The 25288-nt window shown below is 50.1% G+C and overlaps 11 protein-coding genes across 11 annotated transcripts; 5 read left to right on the top strand and 6 right to left on the bottom strand.

Annotated features, from left to right (window-relative positions):
- Window positions 1-405: 405 nt before the first annotated feature.
- On the bottom strand, window positions 406-1353 carry TRIVIDRAFT_217543 (uncharacterized protein; the record flags this gene model as incomplete). Its single annotated transcript, XM_014105679.1, has 2 exons — window positions 406-927; window positions 991-1353. The coding sequence occupies 2 exons, from the start codon at window positions 1351-1353 to the stop codon at window positions 406-408; spliced, it is 885 nt and encodes a 294-aa protein (XP_013961154.1).
- Window positions 1354-2062: 709 nt separating this feature from the next.
- TRIVIDRAFT_132867 (uncharacterized protein) lies at window positions 2063-4348 on the top strand (the record flags this gene model as incomplete). Its single annotated transcript, XM_014105680.1, has 2 exons — window positions 2063-3504; window positions 3643-4348. Coding segments are annotated over 2 exons (2148 nt in total), but the record flags the coding sequence as incomplete, so codon positions are not given.
- A 379-nt stretch (window positions 4349-4727) lies between these two features.
- On the bottom strand, window positions 4728-5414 carry TRIVIDRAFT_62734 (uncharacterized protein; the record flags this gene model as incomplete). The annotated part of the gene is made up of 1 exon (XM_014105681.1): window positions 4728-5414. The coding sequence occupies one exon, from the start codon at window positions 5412-5414 to the stop codon at window positions 4728-4730; it is 687 nt and encodes a 228-aa protein (XP_013961156.1).
- Window positions 5415-6678: 1264 nt separating this feature from the next.
- On the top strand, window positions 6679-6906 carry TRIVIDRAFT_27476 (uncharacterized protein; the record flags this gene model as incomplete). The annotated part of the gene is made up of 1 exon (XM_014105682.1): window positions 6679-6906. A coding segment is annotated over one exon (228 nt), but the record flags the coding sequence as incomplete, so codon positions are not given.
- A 1482-nt stretch (window positions 6907-8388) lies between these two features.
- TRIVIDRAFT_187904 (uncharacterized protein) lies at window positions 8389-10098 on the bottom strand (the record flags this gene model as incomplete). Its single annotated transcript, XM_014105683.1, has 3 exons — window positions 8389-8733; window positions 8796-9790; window positions 9963-10098. 3 exons carry the CDS (start codon window positions 10096-10098, stop codon window positions 8389-8391), a joined length of 1476 nt encoding a protein of 491 aa, XP_013961158.1.
- Window positions 10099-11208: 1110 nt separating this feature from the next.
- TRIVIDRAFT_55208 (uncharacterized protein) lies at window positions 11209-13819 on the bottom strand (the record flags this gene model as incomplete). Its single annotated transcript, XM_014105684.1, has 3 exons — window positions 11209-11657; window positions 11723-12829; window positions 12916-13819. 3 exons carry the CDS (start codon window positions 13817-13819, stop codon window positions 11209-11211), a joined length of 2460 nt encoding a protein of 819 aa, XP_013961159.1.
- An 821-nt stretch (window positions 13820-14640) lies between these two features.
- Window positions 14641-15302, bottom strand: TRIVIDRAFT_34020 (uncharacterized protein; the record flags this gene model as incomplete). Its single annotated transcript, XM_014105685.1, has 2 exons — window positions 14641-15176; window positions 15236-15302. 2 exons carry the CDS (start codon window positions 15300-15302, stop codon window positions 14641-14643), a joined length of 603 nt encoding a protein of 200 aa, XP_013961160.1.
- Window positions 15303-17220: 1918 nt separating this feature from the next.
- TRIVIDRAFT_33926 (uncharacterized protein) lies at window positions 17221-18522 on the top strand (the record flags this gene model as incomplete). The annotated part of the gene is made up of 2 exons (XM_014105686.1): window positions 17221-17268; window positions 17338-18522. The coding sequence occupies 2 exons, from the start codon at window positions 17221-17223 to the stop codon at window positions 18520-18522; spliced, it is 1233 nt and encodes a 410-aa protein (XP_013961161.1).
- Window positions 18523-19082: 560 nt separating this feature from the next.
- TRIVIDRAFT_33817 (uncharacterized protein) lies at window positions 19083-20375 on the bottom strand (the record flags this gene model as incomplete). Its single annotated transcript, XM_014105687.1, has 4 exons — window positions 19083-19172; window positions 19241-20014; window positions 20087-20197; window positions 20268-20375. The coding sequence occupies 4 exons, from the start codon at window positions 20373-20375 to the stop codon at window positions 19083-19085; spliced, it is 1083 nt and encodes a 360-aa protein (XP_013961162.1).
- Window positions 20376-22500: 2125 nt separating this feature from the next.
- Window positions 22501-23478, top strand: TRIVIDRAFT_72964 (uncharacterized protein; the record flags this gene model as incomplete). Its single annotated transcript, XM_014105688.1, has 2 exons — window positions 22501-22620; window positions 22680-23478. 2 exons carry the CDS (start codon window positions 22514-22516, stop codon window positions 23476-23478), a joined length of 906 nt encoding a protein of 301 aa, XP_013961163.1.
- A 475-nt stretch (window positions 23479-23953) lies between these two features.
- Window positions 23954-25265, top strand: TRIVIDRAFT_175713 (uncharacterized protein; the record flags this gene model as incomplete). Its single annotated transcript, XM_014105689.1, has 2 exons — window positions 23954-24048; window positions 24214-25265. The coding sequence occupies 2 exons, from the start codon at window positions 23954-23956 to the stop codon at window positions 24872-24874; spliced, it is 756 nt and encodes a 251-aa protein (XP_013961164.1).
- Between the last annotated feature and the right edge of the window lie 23 nt (window positions 25266-25288).

The following is a 25288-nucleotide window of genomic DNA, read 5'->3' on the forward strand; positions in this document are numbered from 1 at the left end:
GGTGGTGGTGCCTCACACCCCACGACCCTCGACGCTGAAACGATCTCCGTCTGCTGGACCTATACCAGAAGAGCTTGTACGTTCCCGACCTCGACCGAGGGAGTCTAACTCGAGACAACCGGGAACCTGGCGGAGAGGCCATTTCTCTACTCCTGCAGAGAGGCTGAGCAGACGCTTTGGCACCGGACAACAGGTACCTATTGCTCAACCATAATACTCAACCTTCCGAAAGGAGGGATAATTTCTCTGCGTTGTGTAAGCCAGGGAACTGCTATTGAATGTATAAAGTGCTGTAAAATGAGAAAGATATCTATTTCCTATGCAACATTTTACATAGCGAGATTTCGAGTTTGTAAAATCAGCGTAATCACCATTTTTCAAATCCCGTCTGTGGTGTCTCCGTATTCACATATTTCCATACTTGTCTCCTTGGTGAATCTCTGCGTTTCCTTTTCCAATTGTTATCCCGAATTTATGATTACCCCTGTTCATCGGAACCTGACCTGTGAAACCGTTTCCAATACGGTCACCTTGCTCTAACTTGACACTATCATCCACCTCGGTCCGTTCCCAGCGGTGGCCAGGCTCCCTATTTTCAATAGCTTCTTTAACGGCTTGCTCCAATACAGCATCACTATTTGCCATTGAAGCGTCATGAAGTAGCTCCAAGACAACTGGTGGCTGGCCATTCTGAATTTCTTCTACTTCCATGCGGCAAAGCTCACGTTGTGGCTCGTTAAGTTGCGGCAGTGTCACCACCAGAAGATTTAGATTCTCAGTAATATCCTCGAGAAGTCTGTCGAAGTGTTTCTTTTCGAAGAGAGCCCATTTTGCTCTTTTCTTAAGTGATACACCCTGAATACGTTTAGCAAAAATTTTGCTTGTTTTCGATTTCAATGCTTGGGTTGGTGTATCCATCTCGTTCAGCTGCTTCAAGAAGTCAGTAACTCTTTTTTTCCCGTAAGAAGAAATATGTGGTTAAACGGGTACCATTGATTCCATTGCACTTGTATTCCCAGACGGATCTCCATACCTCCTAGATTTTCTCTCTAGCTCTTGAGTATCTTCCAAGATAGAGTTAAGGAGCCTCTCAGCGGTCTCGGCTGCATGCGCATCAATGCTGACTCTTCTGCACTTCCCTGTCTGAGGATCGGGGAAGGTGCCGCTAGAAATTCCCCATCTCGTGATTTGAAGTTTCAACGCTTCTAAACGAGCCTGTGACTTATTGAAATCTTTCCCGAAACGCCGACCAAGCTCCACGTATTCAAAGCACTCCACGATTGACACAAGTGTTATAGGAAGTGAAGTCGTAAGTGACACGGCTCCGAAGGCTGCTCCAACTGAGTTATCCATTCGATCAATTCACTTGTTTTGAAAGTTTCGTAGTATAATATGAGAATTATGTCAGACTAAACGTTAAGATCAAGGAGATGAGTCGGGAGAAGTTAATTGTGCACTGTCATTGAATATAAAGAGGCAGTAGATACTAATTACCTTACAGCATGAAAAATCGTAGGAATCTGCCATGTGGTCTGAGTTATATAGGAAATTAAGTGGGTACCCAATAAAGGCCTGACCATGCGACCAATTGAAGTCGTAGCCTTGCGAAACGTATCATCATATAACCAGTAATTGGGCTGGTTATACAGCCCCATGTGGCTTGAGGGGAACTGCCTATCAAATTTAGCCACGACACATGCGTGTATAGGTATGCATGCCTAATAAACCCATCAGGCTGGGGAGGGTCGAGGCAGACCAGTGGGGAGGACTGACTATAAATCGATACGTGATTGCTCATTCTATAATATTATTACACTTACCTCAATTTCTGTAAAAATTACCCTAACCTCATCTCTTCATGCCCAGTCGAAGAACTTTAATGTTTTTTTAACTAGAGATGGCGTCGAACGGAGAGTCGAGCGGCCAAGGAAATGCATACGGCCACACCACAAATTATGGCACGTCCCACCAAGGGAACATATATAATATCTATTCAACTAACGAGACATCCAAAAGTTTGTTTAACCATATTATTCTTTGTTTTAATATTAATGCCATTTACACACTAACAAACGGGAAAACAGTCCATTGCCGAGACAAACTGCTGCTCACTGATCCATTGACCCATAGAGAGACTCTCAAAATGGAAAAGGGAAGAAGAGCTCCCGGAACTTGCGAGTGGATCAGAGAGAATGAAGCATATAAATCTTGGCTTGACGGTGATGAGAAGTGCCTGTGGATCCATGGTGGCCCTGGAAAAGGTAAAACAATGCTTTCTATTTTCTTGACGGAAGAACTTGAAAGCAAAGAAATAACTTTATTATTTTTCTTTTGTATTAATGGAGATAAAAATCGAAATAATGCGATTTCCGTTCTAAGAGGACTGGTATACCAACTTCTTACTAAGCATCTAAATTTATTAAAATATATTTCGTCATATTTCGAAACGGAAAAGATAGCTGAAAATACATTATCATCGCCGGTTGCTCTCTGGTCAATGTTCAAGACCCTACTACAAAGCCCAGAGCTCGGCGCCGTCTTTTGTGTACTCGACGGGCTTGATGAGTGCGATGAAAATTCCCTGGAGAACCTGAGCAGGCAGTTCCGTGACTTTTATTTTCCATCGGATCACAAAAGACACATTGCTCAAAATTTGAAGTTGGCGATTGTGAGCCGAAAAATCAATGGGCTACAGGGCTTTCGCCAGATTCGATTGGATCCTGACAATAATAACTGCATAAATGAAGATATCAAACAGTTCATCTCCGCCAGTGTGCAAGAGCTGTCACGGCTGCCAGGCTTTAACGATGGCTTCCGCAAGAATATAGAGAAAACTCTGTTGAGTCGGTCTGAAGGCACCTTTCTATGGATAGGTTTCGTCATGTGCGAGCTCTTAAGGTGCATAACGTGCACAGAGGTGACTGGCGTTCTCAATGTTCTTCCGAGTGGACTTCCTGCCATGTACGGCCGGATGTTGAAGCAGATTAAGAGCAGTCAACGACGCCTTTTATCCTCGATCTTAATTTGCGTCACAATGGCCCTTCGCCCAATGAAATTGGAGGAATTAAAGACAGCTGTATCCCTCTTGAGCGACACATCGATTTCCAGCAATCATGTCATGCGTGATCATATCATATCTTGTGGACCTATCCTCCAGACTTATGATGGACAAGTTAGCCTTGTTCATCAATCAGCGAGGGACTACTTGTTACGGGAGGATGTTGATGACGATCCAATACTCGAGGAGTTTCGGATCAAAGCGGAAGAAGCGCATGCTAATCTGGCAAAAATATGCCTTGATTACATTGAAAAGAGCGACTTCCGCCATCAATCTCTGAATATTGGGGATCCAGATGCATCAATTTTGCAGAAATGGCCTCTATTACAGTACGCAGCAATGTACTGGCCCGAACATGCAAGGCGGTCTTTGTATGCAGACGAGGATGCGATCCTCTCTCGGCCTTTCTTCCAGAACGAATGTACTGTGCGGGATCAGTGGTGGCAGTCCTACCGAGAGACTCTCATATGGGAACGCCCCTCCGCTGCCTTACCTTTGTTGCACATGGCTTCTTATTTCGGGATCGATTCATTGGCTCGGAAGCTGCTTGAGACGAAGACTTGGTATTCATATTGGTTTCGAAGACGTGTCATAAATCAAAAGGATGAGGATGGCGTTACGGCGCTAGAGTGGGCTGCCGGCAATGGCCACAAAGCCGTCGTGCAGACACTCCTCGCAAACGGCGCTGATGTTAACGAACCGGATGAATATGGTTGCAGGTCTAATGCGCTTGACTCTGCTGCCGGCAGAGGCTACGAAGCTATTGTGCAGCTGCTGCTTGCAAACGGTGCTAATGCCAACACGAGAGATCATCATGGCGATACAGTGCTAATATTGGCTACTGAATTTGACCACGAAGCTGTTGTGCGGCTGCTAATTACATACGGCGCTGATGTTAATACAGATAATAATTGGGGAGGCGAAACAGCGCTAATCATGGCTGCCCGCCGTGGCAGTGAGGCTGTTGTGCAGCTGTTGCTTGCGAACGGCGCTGATGCTAATATCCCGGATAGAGGTGGCTATACTGCTCTAAGCAAGGCTGCTGGTTGTAACAAGGAAGCCATTGTGCAGCTACTGCTTACACACGGCGCTGATGTTAATACAAAAGATAAACATGGTTATACAGCGCTACGCAACGCTGCCTACAAAGGCCATGAAGCTGTTGTGAAGCGGCTACTCACACACGGCGCTGATGTTAATATAAAAGATAAACATGGTTATACAGCGCTTTCCTCCGCTGCTGGCAACGGTCACGAAGCTGTTGTGCGGCTGCTGCTCGCACATGGCGCTATTTCGGATGGAAAAGAGATTTAACGACATAAGGCTGAATACCTGTAGCTAGGATTGGGATTGAATTTTAATGAGCCTGCTGCCTGAGAGCGACGATGAGGCCCATGTGTAGAAGACTAATTAATTGTACGGAGTATTTGAGGCGAATGCTTAGGTGCCTTTTGCTAATTTTTTTGACCGGGCTAATTAGGCCATATTTGGGAGAGATACGATCAATATTGTTGTAAACCTGTCTTCATGTAGCAGTTATGTGCCCTTTGTAGCTCGAAGCTTGCTGGAGATAAGAATATGTTCCATTCCTTTCACATCATAAATCTACTCCCAAAGATCACCCAAGCCGACGAGTCTCAACTTTATCACTCCAACCTTGCTTATAGTACTAGTCGTCTTTACACATAAGTCCATGTATCCAGCCTTTTCCAATAACAATGTAGTGCTCGCCTTGCTTTCGCAAATACCATGGGTTTCCAGAACTAGCGAGAATAGCAACTACATCGCCAACCTCTACTCCAGGAAGCCCAGTTCCGAAAAATCCGTTTTCTGTGACAATAAACTGTTTGGCTACCCCCACTTCGGTGGAGCTCCATACGGGATCATTCTCCTGCTTGAATGCTTCTCCAATAACTTCCATGGGTATGTGTTTTAACAGTCTCTGAGGAAGTGGGTACGCTTTTCCCCCTTGCCTATATTTCTCTCTCATATCAGCAATCAGTGGTCCCAATATCGACCGAAGCTTGAGACGGTGTCGACAAAGAGCGTTGAATAGATTGGCCGTCACACTCAATGTGGTGTCGCTTAGATGTATTGTTCGTCTGCCAACCTTGGCGTCTCCCCATACATAAGACAGCGCCCTATAAGGGCCTGGGTTTTCCAGAGAGACAGGTTGCAGCTGGATCTTGATGGGATCGGGACCACTTCCAGGTAATAGCTTCAGTAGTCGGATGCAGCGAGGGGCAAGAGTCTGATATACAGACGCGCCAGATCTGGCCTCTTTGCTAGGTGAGGATATCGAAGCGCCTTTGTCTTCATTGACACCCAGAGTATTTTTGGCGTTTTTGAAAGACATATTATACGTTTAGCGATAGGAGTCGACACAACAACTTGCTTGTTTGTTGCAATATTGTACTACAGCATATATATATATATATATCTAATCAGTGCTAAGAGGGGAAGACCTCAAAAGATGCCTGTTTAGGAGCCAAGGCAGATTTACTATCAAGTCGAGTCTGTGCTCTTTTGTGGTTAGATGCATGCATGATGCGCTGCACCCCAAGTTGAGAAAAGACTAGCTTCATTGCAATATGGCTCTTGGCATCGATACTTGTATCTCAAGCTAATGGCGAGGCTCCAGGCTGGCTGAATTCATACATCCCGTTCTTCTGGCCTGGGGTTTGCTTGATACGAATATGATCTCCCTTAAGAGCTACTTTGCACATACCACGTTATATAATGCTCCACTACTCGAAGCACTCTTCCGCCTTCACATTGACAAATAAAAGGTATCTACCTCCATCTATAGCTAAAAGCTTCCATGTCCCCTCTTCAAATGAAAGTTCTACAACTATTCCTCTTCAAAACTCCTTAAACGCCTCAAAACCGTGGATCATCTACGCCACGCAGCGTCTTCATCGTAGCATATCGCCGCATGACCTGTCCATAATACGCACGTGTTCATTTATTCTTCTCGTAGCCTCAAAATTTTATACAACAAGGTTTCGGTCCTCTTGTGGAGTGCACTATTCAAACTTGAGAATTATTTTTTTCCAAACCCCCCTCGTTTGCGTCATACGATGGGTACTTGGACTTCTATATGAACCTGCTCGGCGCAATATCCCTGAGCACTCTGAAAATTTACTTGCAAGATATTCGCTTGAAGTGGTAACTTTATTCAGTGTCTAAACGGTAAGTGGATGACGTTGTAATGCAGAACTATTGCGCAGCCGCCATTGCGATAGCATCCAGTTAAGTGTTCCCATCCAAGATAGACTTTGGCTGCAATGACAGAGTGTCCTATGCAAGCATTGTCTGTCTTTGTCCTCGTCACTATAAAGCGAGGCATCGATCCTCTCTTCTGCCATTTCTTTCTTCCTCCTACACATCATCATCATTCCTCTTACCGCGCCGGTCCTCGGAAAGGTTCAAAGCTACAAACAATACTACTTTGTCAGCTCTATCACCAACCTTGGTTTGTTTAATACCACGAAATAAACAATATGAAGGTCTTCTTCGCTCTGGTCCCTGCATTTGCCTTATTGGCATCTGCAGCCCCCTTCTCTGGCAACACCAACGTCACTTCCCTTAAAGAAGAAGACGCGTCATTCGAATACCTCGCGGGCAACACCACCACTCCCGGTGTGGAAACCTTGCCCAGCTGTGCCATCCCCTGCGTGCAGATCGCCGTCAACTCTGCGTCCGATTGCGAACTCACGGATGTTCCTTGCCTGTGCAAGAACCGCGCAAAGATTGCAAAGGCAGCCAAGGATTGCCTCGTCAGTACCTGTGGCGCCAAAAAGACCTTGAGTACGTATATCCCTATTCGTTCCTTGTCAGATACGCGGAGTTAATAATTTGTGTAGAAAAGGTGAAGCCTCAGGTACAAGCTCTCTGCAAAGGAGAAGATGAAAAAGAGAAGAAGAGGCTGAAGGAAGAGAAGGAAAAGGCAAAGGAACTAGAAAAGGCCAGAAAAAAGGCTGAGAAGGAACAAAAAGAAGCCGAGAAAAAGCAAAAGGAAGAAGAGAAGAAGAGATTGAAAGAGGAGAAGAAGAAACAGAAAGAAAAGGAAAAGGAGGAGAAGAAGAAGCAAAAGGAGGAAGAGAAGAAGAAGGAGGATGAGCAAAAAGCGTGGGAAGAGCTTCAAAGAAAGGAAAAGGAGAGGTTGAGGAAGGAAAAAGAGGATGCCATGACCCCGGAAGAGAAGAAGGCGGCGTGGGAAAAGAAGAAAGGGGCGATTATCCAAGGCCTCACTACCATCCTCAGAAAGCCCGAGTTTGCCAAGTTTCACGGCCATGGCGGATGAAGAGGCTGACGTATGAATATGTGGAGGATACTCATCTACGGCGCCGCTACTACTTACACGGGCTCTTTATTGTCTTGTGATCTTTTTTGGGAGTGCTATGATTTGGAGTTTGTAGTAAATGGATACCTGGTGAAGAGGGAAGTGGTGGAATTAATTGTACCCTTTACATAGTTTCTTCTTCTTTCTTTTTTTGGGGGGGTTTCTTTTTTCTTTTTTCGAATAATCCCAAAAAAGTCTTGACCTGATATTACCGTTCTCTGATCACCTTTAAGGTTTGCTTTCTTGAAACACAGCTATGTGAGAGTCCCCCAAAATACTACAGAATAGGAGGTATCTACTAGGATAGGTATGGCTGACCAAGTTCATACAATGAAACAAACTCGATAAAGGCGGAGAAACTAGATGTAATAGACAAACTCAATCTTGCTCCTGATACTCCATACACTAGTCCACAGAATCTCCCCCAAGTGGAATCCATCTGATAAAATTTTATGAACTTCTTAAAATGGAGGGTAAGTTCGCGAGACCCATCTCCCCGCCAGGGGAAAGCAGTGAAGAGAATATACAAGCCATTCCACAAAGGATATCTATCAACTGCTCCATACTTGAGGCAGCCTTGTTGCCTCTCGCTCGTATGGAGAGTTTTCTTCTGGTAGCATAGGCCCGAATGTGCCAGCCTCAAACTTTATCAACCAATTCCAACATTTGTACCATTATGTGTAGCCTAAGGGCAGCGTTGCCCTCTATCTGGGTATACTATCCATCCTCGCAAATATAGCGAAGAATAACAAAAAAGAGACAAAGAATAGAAAGAAGGAAAGGAGAGCAATATCCGAAGCCGTCACATCCACATTAAGGCCTCATCCTCTCTTTCAAAAATACGCACATATCCATCAATCCGCTTTTCTTCTTCTGCTTCTGCCCGAATCACACGTCGTTCGGGCATTCGCTCCGCACCTATTTTTTCGCAACTCAGTTTCCAAATGTGGCCACCTCCTCATCCCACTGTCCGGTAGAAAGTTTCCTAGGCCTTCTCCCATCCAGCCGGGCCTTCAGCCTCATACACTCCCCTCTTCGAGAGGACGCGTCCGAGACCTCGGTGGATCTCAGCTTGGAACGGCTCGAATGGGATGCGCTCTCCGTCGATGCTGATGTATCCGCTCTCCTGGTTTCGTGGAGTGATACGATACGCCGATATCTTCTTGTAGGTGACATGGGGGTTGTCGAAGAATTTACCTGATTCAACGGCGAGAAGAGCCTTGGTGACGGCCACGGGTGAGATGTCCGCGGGTATCATGACCAGGTCCATAAGGCCGTCCGTAGGCACAGCAGCAGTGAAGAAATTGGCGTCGGGCGACATGTACGCCATCTATTCCATTATGTTAGCCAAGTGTCTTCACTCCTGGGGACACCTCTCTTTCGCAGACTTACGTTTCCGACATAGAATGTTCCGATATTGTCATACGGCGCCGTCTCCCAGTCTCCTGGAAGCTCGTCTTGGACCGTTCCGTACTTCAACTTGGGCAAGCCCTCTTCCCCATTCGCCGCAGCTTCAACATCCACATTCAAAAGAGTGGAATCAGAAGCATATTTCTTGTAGTGCTGCTTAATCATCTCCTTGCCTTCGATTTCCAGCTTGACAGACAAGTCAAATGGATACGACTTCTTCTTGAAAACGCGCGTCGCAAGGCCGACCTCGAAGCGCGTGTTGCCCATCCACCGCAGATTTTCTGTGCCCAGGTCACTCTCGGCAATGATTCCCAAAGACTGAGACAGGAACGAGAGGATGCGTCGATCGCCCTGTGTAATGGACACAAGATCCAATGGCATCACCACGCCCTTTACAACTGCTAGTGCTGACAGTCCAGCATCATTGGTACCGTTGCAGTTCAACGAGAAAGCATTGCCAGATCCGCAAGGGATATGGCTCACAGCAATCTTGGCTAACGCTTTCGCAGCATCAGGTCTTCTTCCGAGTCCGTTGAAGATTTCGTATGGCGTTCCATCTCCCGACAGTGCCATAATGGTATCATACTTTTCAATGTCCGCCTTCTCCGAAAGCTCCGTAGCCTCTCCACCTCTGCTCAGGTTCACCACATCCAACTCCATCCTGGCAGCCTCAAAAATTGGCTTGACATGCTTCTTCCACTTGCCCACCGCTCCTCCAGGACCTGAATTGGGATTGATGAGCACGTACGCGCGCTTTCGAGGCTTTGCTCCGCCATAGGCAGCCGCAATGAGTGCCAACACAAACGACTGAGGTGTCGGGCCGCCAGTCTCTGTTTCTGGGGTCGGGAGTGCAAACGTCCACTTTTGCAGCTTCAGTGACGACTTCCGTGGTGCCGCGTAATCCACTACCAGAGAATCGCCGCTCAATTCGGCCCATAGAACATTATACAGCGGGATCGTGTGTTTCCCCTTGCCATCTGCAGCTCCGAGTGGTAAGCAATTGAAGCAGGAGAGGTCGTCGAGGAGCTGCTTGCCGGAAGAGGCCTTGCCATTGGATGACTTGTTGCGTTTCTTTCCATCGGGATCTGTTTGGATTAATCGTCAGACTGACATCTTAGGTAGAACCACAGCATCTTCTTGTTTTCATACCAAACAGAACGAGGTCCTTCTCGCCAATCGTCAACGTCTTGTTGCCCCCCAACCCTAGGCGCATTCCAATTGCTTCAGAGGCCGCCATCGTCTTTGCGCCGTTTTCCATATCTGCAAGTCGTACGGGGTCCGTCATTGAAGAATACGGGGTTACGAGCTTCGGTGGCCGAGGCACCCGAGCGTCCGCGTGGGAAATGAAATTGAAGCAAAGACGGCTCGCTTAGCGAACTTTGTTCAAACAAGGAGCGAATCCTACAGCAACGCCAGAACGAAACAGAGGAGAAAAAGAGAAACGGCCGAGGGGGAAGAGAAAAGATGACGAGTAAAAGATGATAATGTCAGCGAGCGTGAGATATTGGGCTAAGGAATGACAGAGGCAGTTGGCGAGCAAAAAGGGAGAAGCTTCAAGCCCCTTCTCACGCGTAAGATGGACTGGTGATGGAACATTAGTGACTTGTGACGGCCGCGGCACTTGGGCTAGCAGCTCCGATAAGGGATAAGGACCTGGATAAGGTACCTGGAGCAGGCACTAGCGGAATAGCTGCAGCGCTCCACAGGCCCCAGTCAGCCGCTATCCGGAGAAGCGCACCAAACATGGATCGCCAAGATGAATCCTGTCAGCATCGACACCTTTGTGCTTCTGACATTACTTGGAAGAATCGTGACCAACGGGTACTGGTAATTCATTTTATTTGTTGTAGGTAGTAGTGAGTACATCTTCAGTAACATTTTATTGTCTTTTGCCCAAGAGGGATCCAATACAAATTACTACCTAGGTAGGTAGTACTTAAAGCACCTAATCGTAGGTACACAGATCTCCACCATTCTGTAGCAAAACGCTCGGCTCAGCCCAAGGCCACCACTCACTCTCAACGCAAACGCAGTGAAACAAGTCGGATCTTCTTCCTTCATCCGTTCATCACTCAGCGTCTTCAACCTAACAAATGCCTACCAACTTTTATATAATGCATCCGTCCCTCCCCCCCTCCAAAATAAAACTCCCCAGAGTAAACCATTTCCATCCATAGAGAGAGCTCGTCAACAGCCTCTCTACCAACAGATTTGCATGATGCGTAAATGCGAAGCGTATCCAGACCCCGTTATGTCAAAGCTCGCTTCCAAGCCAGTGCCATTCTTCTCCTTCTTCTCCTTCAAAAAAGGGTCTCTATCAGATTACCAACCTGTAAACACCACGTTCTGAACCTTCACCAATTCTCCCTATTTTATCCACTATTGTTCAGATAATCTACTCGGATAGTCTTGAAACATTGGGCCACTTGGCCAGCGCGGCCGTTCTGAACGCGTCCGTTTCTTTGCTTCTCCAGGTCTTGAGAGTTTCTAGGGCTGCCACGGCATCCGTGAATGTCGCACTGGCGTGCTCAATGAGGCTAGAAACCTCCTTCTCGCACTTCGCCAAGTCCACACCCAACAGTAGCCTGGCCTTGATGGCCGAGAGCACGTGAAGAGGGCTAGCCTGGTGCTTTGTCTGGAAGGCCTCGTTGTATTTGCTCAGATCCGCGGTCTCGTCGACAGGCTTGAACTCGGCCTTCAAGGTTTCGAGAACCTTGGGCGGGAGGTCTGACGGGGCGTTGTCTAGCAGCTTTCGGAAGGCGACGACCTGTTCGTGCACCCTTGGGTTCTCGGCATCGATTCCTAGAGCTCGGTTTAGGCACTGCAGCGCAAGGACATATTTACCTAGAAACAGCATGTTAGCATCCTTTACTCAAAACATTCCCACTTCAAAGACAGGCTCTGCTTACTTCGGCGCATGTAAACCTCAAATCCAGCAATCTGGGCCTCGATGCTCTTCGGGCTCACTTGCAGCATTGGTCCTAGGAACTTCATTGCCTCGCCGAGGGGATCTGTCGTTGCCGCCAAAGTCAAGCCAAGAGGGTCTTCGTCCTTCTTCTTGACTTCGCCTGTGTGGGTGTGGCCGCCCTTGTTGGGATCTTGCTTAGCCTGTCTCTCCGCCTCTTCTCTCTCGAGACGCTGCTGCTCCTTCCTGGCCTTCTTGGCCGCCTTCTTCTTCTCGAGGGCATCCGCTTCATCTGCCCCATTGGTTCCGTTGGCCGAGGGCTTTTCTGCCATTTTGAGATAAAGGTTGACAGCATCAAGGGCCACTCTCGTGTAGACCGGGTGGTCCCGGAAATGGTCCTCCCAACGAACCATGTCGATGTAAGCTCGGATTTGTCCCTTTCTCAGCGAAAAGCTGTGGAAATCGAACTGATCATCCTGCCATACCTCAAAGATGTTGTTCAGAGCGTGGAATCGCTTCAAAGCAAGGCCAGTGTTTCCCTGTCTAGCATAGGCCTCTCCATCTTCCGTCAAGAACCAAATGCATTGCATTTCCAGAAGGTCCGCAAGAGGGCCACCGACGGTCTCTGCTCGCGTGAACAAACCAACAGTCTTGAGAGCCTTCTCGTTCTCGTTATTTCGCAGCTGATATTTGGCACACTTGCTGTTAATGTATCGATCCTTCGTATCAAGTTTCCGGGCCTGATTCATCATCTCTGCCGCCTCCTTGATGTTGCCCTCATGCTTCAATATCCTGGCCTTGGTCATGTGGAAATCGACACTCTTGGCGTCCTTTTCAATGGCACGATCAACGTACTCGTGAGCCTTTGCCAAATCGCGACTCATGTGGTAGTTGTAGTGCTGAGCCAGGTAGTACAGTGCAGCGGCCTCTCCTTTGTCTTTGCTCTCAGAGTCGACGTCTTGGGATGTGAGATACTTTTCGACAATCTCCCTCAGAGTATCCTTCTTGAACGAGTCAGAGTAAAGATGCTTCAAGTTGGCAAAAAGAGAGGGGACGCCCTTGTTCAGCACAAGGGTCAGGTAAGATTCCGCGACCTGTCGAAACTCATCACCTGCGAGAGTAAGTATGTTAGAAATAAATCCTTTCACTCAAAAGCCACCCAAAATCATGTTATTTGACCGGGACTTTGTTGCTTACCACTGAGGAAGTCGAGTGGGACCCGTCGAGCAATGTCACAGCGAGGGAACTTGGCAGCGTACTCGTCGTAAATGGCCTTTCGCGCGACCACATCGTCGGGAGAGAGCTCCATAGCCTCTTCCAGCTTCTCATAGTAAAGAGTGTGCTCCGAGTTACGGTCGATGAGAAGTCGGTAAGCCTTGACAGCGTCCTCCTTGCGACCCAGCTTGAGGAGGTAGTCGGCGCGGCATTCCAACACAGCCAGGCGATCCAAGTTGTGCTTAGCGCCAGTGTCCAGGTGGTCTAGGGCTCGTTGGTAATCACCCTGCTCGGCAATGATGGAGTTCTTGTACATGACGGCCTCGGAGTGCTCAATGTCGAATCGAGAAGGGGGGGATTTAAGCGTCTCCTCATATGTGGTGAGCACCTTCTCCGCTTCTGTTAGGCTTCCAGCCAGGTGGTGTGCAATAGCCAATGCCGTCCAGCTAGAACGCAGCTGTGGTCTGGCCTGGAGCATAGCTGTCCGGCTCTGGATGTATCCCTGGTAGTCTCGAACGTGCACCTGGAGAATGGCAAGGTCTCGCTGGATCTGGGCAGAGCTAGGATCCAGCTTGAGCGCGAACTTGTATGCCTTGATAGCCTCCTCAAAGTTCTTGACCGATCGATACAGGAGACCGTAGACGTGCCAGCAGATGTGAGATTTCATGTCCACTGTCAGGGCCTCCTTTGCCAGAGGGAAAGCCTCGTCTGACTTTCCCTGGCTGTTGAGAATCAACGCCTTCATGGCCATGGTGTCTCCATGCTTGGGGTGCTTCTTGAGGATCAGCTCGGCCGTCTTCAAGCCTCGCTTGTATTGCTTGTCCTCGAAGCTGCGGATGATGGTTCGGAACTGCGCCGCTTCTTTGGGCGCCAGTGGTTGGGGCATCGTGACGATTTTGCAAGCGGCAGCTCGTTGGAAATGCTCGATATGTGGGCGATGGCAGGTCCTGATGTCAATTCGCAATGCAGCCAATCAGGTAGCGACGGATGTTGTTTGTCGAGTCGAGGTGGGTTGCTCTGTCGCGTGGCTCGAGAATCAAGAGAATCAAGAGGACAAGTAGCCGCTCGCAAGTTGGCAATGCAAGAGAATGCCTCTTCCCAGGACTAGTAAAGACGTCGGATTTCGCCCCTCGTCAACAGCCGTCTCGAGCTTCGGTGCGCGGTCTCGTCAGAGTTGTACGGATGCCTGCAGTGTTGATTGGAGGCCAGAAATCGGCGCAGGAAGACTGGACGCTGCCGGCAGCACTTCGGAGTTGAGTCCCTCCACTTGAGCAAGGCCAAAAGCCCCCACCATCTCGAGGCTCCAAAATCCCAAGACAATAGACAGCTTTTGGCGGGGTAGCTGTGCTCTTGATTCGGAGGAAATTACCAGCTGCAGGTAGCCAGAAGCAATCAATTCGACCAGAATTCCAAGAGACGTTGCAAGGTCTTGACCTGGATGGAGCTGTTCATAGTGGACGAGGCACAAAGTATAAAATTGACTACTAGAATTAATATACAAAAGGTAACTCTGAGTAAATACCTGGTACTAATGGCAAGAGGGGGTTCGTGTTATATTATTGTACAGAGTGCACATTGTCCTATTGGTGCACTTTTCCATGTATATACAAGATTGGCGTCTATATTCCAATCCATACCTTCGTTTTACATTCAAAATCGTACATGTGCATGCTACATCGTCAGTGGAGGTTCTCATCACACCCCTTGTCATGATGCCCGGCGGTCATCGCTTTGGCTGAGCTTCTGTGTTGCCTCCCAATTGCTCATGGCATCTTGCCAGCTCTGGCCAGAGCCACCACATCTGCCCTGTATGACTTCCCAAGTTCTGCTACGCACAATGTTCTCTACAGCTCGTTCCTGTCGCATTAGGAGGGCGAGGGACTGGGTACGAGCTTCTCGGGGAAAGAAACGTCCGGAATACGGATCCAGTCTTTCGTCGACAATCCGCTCGCGATCTCGCTGCTTCTCCAGTTCTAAAATGGTAGCCTCCGGATCATCGGGGTCCGGGCTAGTGGCAACGATGCCACAATAGCTGAGCACTTCGGCTCTAGCCTTCCACGAAGGGAACAAGACTTTCTCTTTGAACGACTGGCATGCTTCGGCGTCGATCGGCTCGGCAAATGATCGCGGGGTACGTTTCGAAGTTGAGCCAGGATCGAAACCCGTCCGAGCCGGTGTTACCAGAGCATTGAGATTCTGGGTAATGGAGTCGTCTATTGATGATCGAGACAGCCGCAGGAAATCTGGACAGTGAGAGTAAGCGCAATGTCGGACCATACCGCAACCCCGAGGGGCAACAAACCACGAAGCGTGCCAAACGAGAAGCAGAACTGGGGTGAAAGACGAGGCTGTCCGGGAGGCTGCGACATTATGGGCTCCGGCCTATTGGGGCCACCCACAGCTTCCGCTGTTGGAGTGGCGCCTTTCCACAGGATTCCCGCCACTATGTGGGAAATGAATAGAACGACCTAGGCAAAGCGTTTCAGGCGGTGACGCGGCTCGCTGGGCTGTGCGTCGTCGCAGATGTCACAGATATGGAGAGGCTCGGCGAGTTGATGGAGTGACGCGAGCATCTGGGAAGGCGGATGACATGATGGGGCCAAAAGTTGAGAGACGGCGCCGTGCCGGAACAACAGGGGCGATTTTCGGACCAACGTAGACCCGCCAGGGAGGGCTGCTGGGGTGCTCTCAGGTACTGTACATACTTGGATTAAAGATTTGGCCCGACATCATCGAATAAGGGAATGTCTGTGTTCGATGTGATTATAGTTATTCATGTGATTCTTCGAGTGTGATCGACACAATACAGCTCACTTTACGGCCTGTCCCAGCTGAGTCTCCAGAATAGCTGAGACAAGCTCACGCGAGCACCCGGGTACTAAGTTACTAAGGCAGACTAGCACAAAGTCCCAAGTTGAGGTTACCTTGAAGTCTCAGAGTGCAGGGTGGAATTGGAATAGCATCCATGAATCACTATCTATCAATAAAGCTGCCTTGATATGAAATCACGCTAGATTGGTGTTTCAGCCGGCTTCTGCTGTGAATGTCATGAGATGTCCGGAACTGCGACCGAGTCCGCAAATTGTTGGCGCAGCTTTGGGAATCTTTGTAGGAACAGGGGGTTGGTTGCTGTGAAATCATTATGTCCCGTCCATCTTCTGCTTGCACACCAGGTCCTACGCTAAACCAATGCTAATTTGACAGAGAGGCAGCCTCAACAGCGAACCAACGGGTCGGTCCTTGGCATAATTCCCAATAAGCATCTCACCTCCCTCAGGGGTCTTTATCACATTGATCCATTTCACACAACAGAATCCATGCAGGAATACTACAGTACCTACGGAGTACATGTACGAGTAATCAACAGCCCGGAATCCGGAGCCCTCCTGGGATGGAGTCGCAGCTTAGCACCACTGAGAGTCCAGCCCTGGGAGAGCTGACAACATCCATCCATCCAGTAATACAATGCTGCACTCCAAGCTCGTACTCGTATTCCGCCAGCCCTGCACAGCTCGCACCTTAGGGCCCTAAACCCGCCCAATCGCGGGCTGCTCCAGCGCTGCCCTTGCCTGCTGCGGTACGCACCCCACACGGCACGCACCCAGTCCGGTACATCGATCTCCCCTGATGACGATGGAGGCTTGTCGCGTGGCCAAAGTCAGTGACGTGCTGAAGGGCATTTCCAGGGCATTTTGCCGCTTGTGCTTCCAGTGAATGTCCTGCTGGACGGTGCCTTGCATCGCCTACACGCTCCCCAATGGAGAAATCAAGGTGCTTCTCAAACGCCCGCATCCCTGCTTTTCCCACCAAGATTAATTCCATATTGCGTACATGCATGTACATCCTCCGTAGCCACAGCAAACCTGCTGCATGAACAGCATCTCGACTGTCAACCAAAAATACAACGTACCCCATCACTTGCTAGTCCCAAAACAGGCCTGCACACACCCGGATTGTGGGCTTGCCTCCTTTAATTATTAGAACCCCAACGAGCTCATCTCAAAACCTTTGAGACAAAGTCCGCATTCCTCTTCTCCCTTCTGGCTGCCTCTTTTGATCTTTCATCTCTTTATTGTAATCTTCCTCTTGGTACCGCTACCAGTATTTTATCCTTTTAGTCGCCCATCATCAACTCCGCCTAGCGCTCAACTAGGTAGCTTTCCGCTTCTTAGCCAACAACGCCGAAAACCCCACGCCGCACCGTTAATAGGCATCGTCTTTCGACTGCTCTCCTCCGGCTTCTTCTCATCCTCACGACACCAACGATAAATCAACACTAGATCCAAGATGGCGGAAGCACAAGCAAACAGCGGCAGCTGGTCGGCCTTCCTCAAGGTAACTACCAACCCTCTATCGCACCGTCAATTGCACTGAAAGCCCCCGGCTAACCGTCGAAACCTGCAGTCCATCGCCTCCTTCAATGGCGATCTCTCCTCCCTGACCGCCCCTCCCTTCATCCTCTCGTCGCAGTCCCTCACCGAGTTCTCCTCCTACTGGGCTACGCACCCGCCCATCCTCATTGCCGCCGCAGCTGAGGCCGATCCCGCAAAGCGTGCCATGCTGGTCCTCAAGTGGTTCCTCTCCACCCTCAAGCACCAGTACGCCAGCCGCAGCGAGCAGTTTGGCAACGAGAAGAAGCCCCTGAACCCCTTCCTCGGCGAGCTCTTCCTGGGCAGCTGGAACGACGAGGCCGGCAAGACGACGCTCATCTCCGAGCAGGTCAGTCACCACCCGCCCGCGACGGCTTACTGCGTGCGAAACGAGAAGACGGGCATTCAGCTCGAGGGCTACAATGCTCAAAAGGCCACCTTCAAGAGCACCATCATTGTCAAGCAGATTGGCCACGCCGTGCTCACCATCCCCATCGGCTCCGGAGAGGACAAGGAGCTGGAGCGCTACCTCATCACACTGCCCTCCCTCCACATCGAGGGCCTCATTTTCGGCGCCCCCTTTGTCGAGCTTGACGGCTCAAGTACCATTGTTAGCTCCAGCGGCTTCTCTGCCAAGATTGACTACAGCGGAAAGGGCTGGCTGTCTGGTAAGAAGAACACGGTCATTGCCTCCGTCTTCCCCACCGGCGACGAGAAGGACGTCCTCTACAACGTGACCGGCCAGTGGACCAAGGAATTCGAAATCTACCAGGGCCCCGCCAAGAAGAACTCAAAGTCCACGCTGGTGTCCACGTACGACGCCGCCGGCACCGAGCAGACCAAGCTCGCCCTCGCAGACCTCGACAAGCAGCACCCCCTCGAGTCCCGCCGCGCCTGGAGCAAGGTCGCCGAGGCCATCCAAAAGGGCGACATGGACTCCGTCTCCATCGAGAAGACCAAGATCGAGCAGGCCCAGCGCAACCAGCGCTCCAAGGAGACCGCCGAGGGCCAGCCCTGGGAGCGGAGGTACTTCAACGCCGTCACAGAGGACGAGACCCTTGCGCTGCTGGGCAAGGCCGCCGGCGTGCCCCTGGACGGCGACAAGGACAAGACGGGCGGTCTGTGGAGATTCGATGCTGCCAAGGCGGCCAAGGCAGAGGCCGAGCAGCTCAACGACGAGCAGGTTGCGCAGATCGAGAAAGAGCTTCTGGGTCAGTAAAGCAGCTTACGAGCAAAGTACATTAGACGGCGCGTTTCGATTTCTATATATTCTATATATAAACAAAAACAGAGGGCATCAAAAGGGAAAAAAAAGCAATGCGAGGGTTAAATCAAGAACCGAGCTGACTTGGGCGAATATAACGGGACCTTTGGATGTGTTTGCGGCGTGCAGCGTACTTGGGAGGGGAAGGAATAAATCTTGGAAAGACGGGATTACACCAGAGGAATGATGGGTCACCAGCTACCTTTTTTTTGAGTACGCTACCTATGGTTTCACGGAGAGTAAACATTTTTAATGTAGAGATGAAGATTACTTTTTTTTTTTGCTCTTGGATTTTTTTAATCATTGAATTCTGTCAACTTTTTTTGGTATCATTTCTTTTTCCTTTTTTTCATCGTTTTGCTGACGAATAAAGCCAGTTCGCGGTGCCCCCTTTCCCTTCTGCGCATACCAATAGGTACGTAAGAGTATTCTAGAGGTTTAGGTAGGATCCTACAAAATATTTGGAAGCTTGTCTCTCAAAGCAATGTCCCATTGTGAAGCAAAGCGAACGACATTTAGAGCTGGCCAGCAGTGTTGAAGTCCTTGAGAGCCTCGGCGACACGCTTGGACATGGTCTTCTCACCCTCGCGGACCCAGACACGGGGCTATATGGCGGCAGTTAGTCATTAGGCTCGACATATTGTGTCACAGGTAGCAGTGATGGAAAACTTACGTCAAAGAACTTCTTGTTGGGCTTGTCATCACCATCGGGGTTGCCAATGGCAGTCAGGAGGTAGTCCTTCTTGTTGAGGACGTAGTCACGGATACCGGACAGGTAGGCGAACTGCATGTCGGTGTCCATGTTGACCTTGACGACACCGTGGCTGATGGCGTCGAGGTACTCCTGCTTGGAAGAGCCGGAGCCACCGTGGAAGACGAAGAAGACGGGCTTGTCCTCCTTGGCGCTGATGGCAGCCTTGACGTGGGCCTGGTGCTTGCCGAGCAGCTCGGGGTGCAGCTTGACGTTGCCGGGCTTGTAGACACCGTGGACGTTGCCGAAGCCAGCGGCAATGGAGAAGTAGGGGGAGATGGGGGAGAGGGTGTTGTAGATGTTGAGGATATCCTCGGGCTGAGTGTAGAGGGCGTTGTTGTCGACATCCTCGTTGTTGACACCGTCCTCCTCACCACCAGTGATGCCAATCTCCATCTCGAGCCACTGCTTCATGGGGGCAGCGCGCTTCAGGTACTTGGCGGTGGTCTCAATGTTCCAGTCAACGGGCTCCTCAGACAGATCAATCATGTGAGAAGAGAAGAGAGGCTCGCCGGTAGCCTTGAAGTAGGCCTCATCAGCAGTGAGCATGCCATCGAGCCAAGGCAGGAGCTTCTTGGCGCAGTGGTCGGTGTGGAGGACGACGGGAATGCCGTAGGCGGGGGCGATGGATCGGATGTAGTTGGCACCGGCGATGGCACCGGCGATGGAGGCAGCCTGGTCGGCGTTGTCGACACCCTGATTCCCAAGTTAGCAACTTCATCTTGGAGCACGCGCAAATCTAGAGGTCCAATGAGGTTTTTAAATTACCTTGCCGGCGAAGTAAGCAGCACCACCCTGGGACATCTGCAGGATGATGGGGGACTTGGCATCACGAGCGGCCTCAAGAGAAGCAACGACGGTGGAAGAGGAGGTGACGTTCTTGAAGGACACCTGATTAGCTGCAAAGCCACCTAATGGGGGAGAAAAAGAGGCTCATTTGTAAACTCACAATGGCGGGGATGGCAAACTTGTGCTCGCGAGCGTACTCGAACAGTCTCAGGACGTCATCGCCGACGATGACACCGGTCTTGCGGCTCAGGACTTCGGTAGCACCCATTTTTGCGAGGTTATGAAATAGATTGTGGTGAAGCAAATTCGTAGGAGAGTAGAGGAGATGGTTTCTGTAAAGTTGCGGGAGGACAGGTCAGCAACGGGGGCGTCCTAAATACGATTTCGTCTGTGAAACGCAGGAGGAGATAAAATGAGGTGAAAAAATAGAAAGCTAATGGAATTGCTGCATGGTAATTGCTACTCGTAAGAGCGCGGGGTTTTTCAAGCGCAAGGCTCAGCGTAATTGACCGACTGAGTTATCGATAATGAGGGCCAGGGAGGGGCAGCTCCGTTGACGGACGGGACGAGCTGAGAGATTTGCTCCAAATGCCGGACCTGACTGGCTCAACGGCTCGTCGATAGCGCAATCAGCGTGTCGCAGGTGGAGATGCCATTGGCTGTGGGAGGTTTGCGATATGCCTCGTGCGGTCGAGCATTCCAATTGATTGCAGTCTGCCCATTGCAATCGCCATTATCATCACCCGGTCGCTCTCTCGGTTTCGGTGATTTGCTCGTGTTGCCCCTATTCCGCATCTCCCAGCTTGGTCTCCATCATTCGATGTCCTGTCGCGCAACGAGATGCTCTGCCGATTTTGCAGCTGCTGAGAGACATCATGGTGGGGCTGATGCGCCCGATGGAGGGGCAACGTGGGATGTGTGAGGGGCAGGGAGAGGGCAGAAAACAGGGTAGAAAACAGGGGCGTCATGAGAGAGGCAGAGGCACTTACAGGGGCTGCCGTGATAAGCAATTGGGAGTCGTCAGTCGGGCGCAGGGGCGATGAAGGGAGAAGAAGGAGAAGAAGAAGAAGAAGAAGAGAAGAGGTTGGCGATGGCAGATCTGATGTAGATGTACTGTAGAAACTAAGAGGGGATGAGCGGGGCGCTGGTAATAGCTCCAAAGCGTGTGACCTCAGAGCTGCTCCTCTTTGCCGGCAGCTTCTTCCTGTCGTAGCCGAAGCTTCGGGGAGCGCAACGGAAACATGCGGGACGAGGCTGCTTATGGGGGGAAATGGCGGCGGTTTCATTGGTTTGTTGGAGTAACTCGTTGAAGAGTTTTAGAATTGGCATTTTGTGTCAATACAATACGTATTGTGTTAGTTTTTATTATTTATTTTGAACCTGAGCTCGCCAGGCTAAATAGATAGTTGCGTCTTCAATGACATTCATTCATACCTGTCACACATGCAAATCAGCACCAGACGCGTTCACCCCATGGAGCGCTCACTCCAATCCCTCTCCCCCCGTATTTTACTCCTACTCCGCATGTCATCGGGAGGCGATGCTACAAGCATACAAACAGCCATGACTGTGGATATTTGGGGAAGCCAAAACATTCCAAGATGGGGCCTGTCCGTCCCGATTTCTTCCAATGCAGGTACTTTTGACCCGTCCCGGAGCGGGAGGCCGGCCATTCGGAAGGGCAATGCTATAAAAGCAACCACATGGACGTGCCCACGGGGTGAAGTAATGCATACACCGCTTATTTAGATCAAGGCTTCCGGAAATTGGGGTTGATAATTTTTACATACTTGTACATAATGCTGATGCATTCCGCCCTCCGTCCTGACTGGATGAGTACAGCCTCGGCCAACGATTTTGCCCCCTGCAGTGGTTCTCTGCCGATGTTTCCCGCAGCTCCTTGGCGGTTGGGGTCAGCAAATACGAGCATGGTTGCCCGACTTGTGCATCGAATTGGGGTCACGGAGATGCCATGCGGAGGTAGTATCCAATGAGATACTATATGTGCTAATTACCTATCTTATGAGTGATGATGTGAAGGAGATTCAGGGTATGAGAATGTGTTCGTCCTGGGGAAATAGGTTTCTAGTTGGAACAACCTCAAGTTCCCATAATCAAAATTAGGCATTGATAAAGATAGAAATCATGGCATTTTATTATAAACGATTTCGACTTTTGCCACTTTTTCATCCAGACTTTACATTCTGTAAGTACATGTTTGGCTAAAGTATTGGAGCCTCGAGGCTGTTCCTGCTCTGGCAGCATCAAATTCAATACCTGATTAGATAAGCCCCACTGCCTGCAGCTTCCCTGGCGGGGAACTTCAGACGTCTTGTTTACTTGCACATTCCTCCTCATGGCCTGTTCCTTTTCTCTCAGTAAACACACGCCCATGTCCATCTCATAATGCCGCATAAAGGTGGCAGAAATCCATCGGGCCCGTGGGGTCGCCTCAAGCCCGTCGAGCAAGACCCTCTCGAAAGCATCGGGCTTCCATCCAAAGGCGACACCAGGTTAGACGATGGTCAACACGTGTGTGACCAAGGACGCATAATTAACCACCACGTGTTAGGTTATTGGATTTAAAGACGCAAGAGAACTACTATACCAAGATAGTAGAGCGCTACATGACGTTTTGCTCCGATGCAGGTCAGCGGGATGAACTGCTTCGGAGATTCTCGTCATTAGAAATCTCATCAAAAAGTCCAGATCCCACTCCCGCCAGCTCTCGAATGATTCTGCCCACAGTCGACCATGAAAAGCTTCAGAGCCCTGCCAACACCAAGGCTCTCTCCGATGTCATGGCTGCTCTAAGAAAACTCAGAGAGGGCATCGTTGCCACTAAGAGAGCTGATGATTTCGCAGTCCAGGCCTATCTTTTCTGCATTCGACTCTCCATATTAGTTAAGCATCCAGAATCCTATCATCCGGCCATTCTCCATCTGCTTCGTTCGATACACCCGCAGCAGCCTCTCACATCTGTCGAACTTCAAGAGGTAGTTGGCTATCTGGTGCTGGATACGGCTTGTCGACGCGGGGAGTTGGCAGAAGCCTTTGCACTGCGGCAGAGATACGAGCTAAAAGACTCCAAAGTAAACGCGGCATTGATGGCGTTGACGCACGACAACTATGTCGTGTTCCAGAAAGTGAAGAGGAGCGTAGACGGGCATCGGGCAAGGATAATGGAATGGGCCGAGGGCGATGTGAGGATGCACACGCTCAAATGCTTTGGGAAAAGCTACTTTTCCGTCGAATTGGACTTTTTGGAAAAGGCAACGGGGTCAAAGTGGTTAGACTTGAAGCAGACTGATGGGGTTGGCTGGGACCTTGAGGGAAGCAAGGTGGTGATTCGCAAGGTCAGGGCACGATGATGGCAGAGCACAAGGTGAAAAGAAATGGGAACCAGGGGAGGCCAATGTGCCCTGAAATCTGTCATTTTTCACTAAAAGCCCCTGGTGCCTTGCTGGAGATGCTTGTGAATTGGCATGTTTCTTTGGCACCTGGCAGCCAGCTGGCCCTCTCCGGAGTGCTTCGTCTGAAGCTCCGGCAAAGAGAGATTCACCCACCACCCACCGTTGGGGCCCCATTATCGACCATTCACTTTACCCTCGTAACGGGGTAGATAGAGATGGCCGCTTGAGGCCCGAAACATTCTAACCCAGGGTTAAATATCTCCAGGCGGTTAAGAATTCACTCAGGCACGCACCACAACTCCCACTCCCGCCAAGGCTCACGCCCACCACCAAAGAGGCAACGCACCTCTCCTACCTCGAACCGTTCCATCTCTCCCTCTCTATAGCAAATACAATTCGCGTCGATAGTATTTTTGGCCGCCTGCTTCTTGCTATGGCGCCGGCGAAAAAGAGAGCGAGAGCCGCGCAGTCAGATGATAGAACCACGTCGGTGCTTCTCGCCGATTATCGCACGGCCTGGCTCCTCGCGTATGTACCCATTTCCATGCTCCTTTTGGCATCGTTCAAATGATGCCGATAGTTTTGTGCCCATTATTTCTTTCTTCTCTCGTTATCTGTCTTCTCAATGGGCGGTTTTGTCACATGCCACGCTTTTCAACTATCAGCTGGAAACTAACTGGGGGGGAAACGCAGATCTGACGAGCCTTCAGTTGAAATCGTCTGCAAGAATGAAACATTCAAGGTCCACACGAGCGTCCTCAAGCAACACTCGGAATACTTTGAAACATGCCTGACCAAGCCATTCACCGAGTCTGATGGCGTGGTTCGCTTTGACGACATCGAGCCCCGATACATGGCCTTTTACCTGGGCGTGGCATACAGCTACTCATCCATCATGCCGCACACGCCGCCGGCCCCCTCTAAGAATCCCGAGGCCAAGGCGCTGCGCACGCCTCTCCGTGACTATATAGAGGTGTATAAGCTATGTGATCGGTTCCTGAGCGGCCACATGGGCGAATTTATTCTCAAGTGCATCAAGACGGGCATCGGTGATGGGCACCGCGCCTTGTTTCGCTCGTCTGTGGACAAGGACCAGCAGAAGGCGCTAATGAGAGACTTTGCGGATGGATACGAGGCGCTGGAGCCCGGCCATGCGGTGCAAAAGGAGCTGTCGCAGATCATCATTGATTATTTTGTCGAGGGCATCTCTTATGACGCTTGGGATGACTATATGGAAGAGGTCATGCACAGGCCCAAGTTTGTGGCGCAGGTCTCCAAGGGATTCGCGAGAAAGTTGGCAGAAGCCATGTCGGCGAGGTCCAAGATGAAGCGCAAAGAGCTTAGCGGCCCATGAGAAGCGATTTATCAGGAGAAGACGGAGATTGAGGAGAGAAATTTGCTAGCGATGAGGTGAAACGGTGAGCCTTGTGCATTTGCTGGGTTGCTCTCGACGTACTAACTGTGGAGGGGGAGTGAAGTCAGTCTGAGCGAAGTGAGGATATGAGGCGTCGATATTTGCGCTGGGGCCAGAAGAATTTCGTGCTTTCTAGACCCGGGGATGGCCAGCCTGATTGGAGGTGAATAACTAGGAGAACAGCATTGACCCTTTTTTTCCCTAGTCGCGACGGCCTACTGAGGATGGTGAAACATATACCTCAAGTGCTAAATTTGCGACGGATGGCGAATGCAGGCTGGGTTTTGTTTGGTATGTATGAGAAAAAGAAAATGTGAGAAAAATGAACTCGCATGAGAAAATACGAAAGTGAAG

This window comes from Trichoderma virens (genome assembly GCF_000170995.1).
Source record: "Trichoderma virens Gv29-8 chromosome Unknown TRIVIscaffold_1, whole genome shotgun sequence".
Taxonomy (NCBI): Eukaryota; Fungi; Ascomycota; class Sordariomycetes; order Hypocreales; family Hypocreaceae; genus Trichoderma; species Trichoderma virens.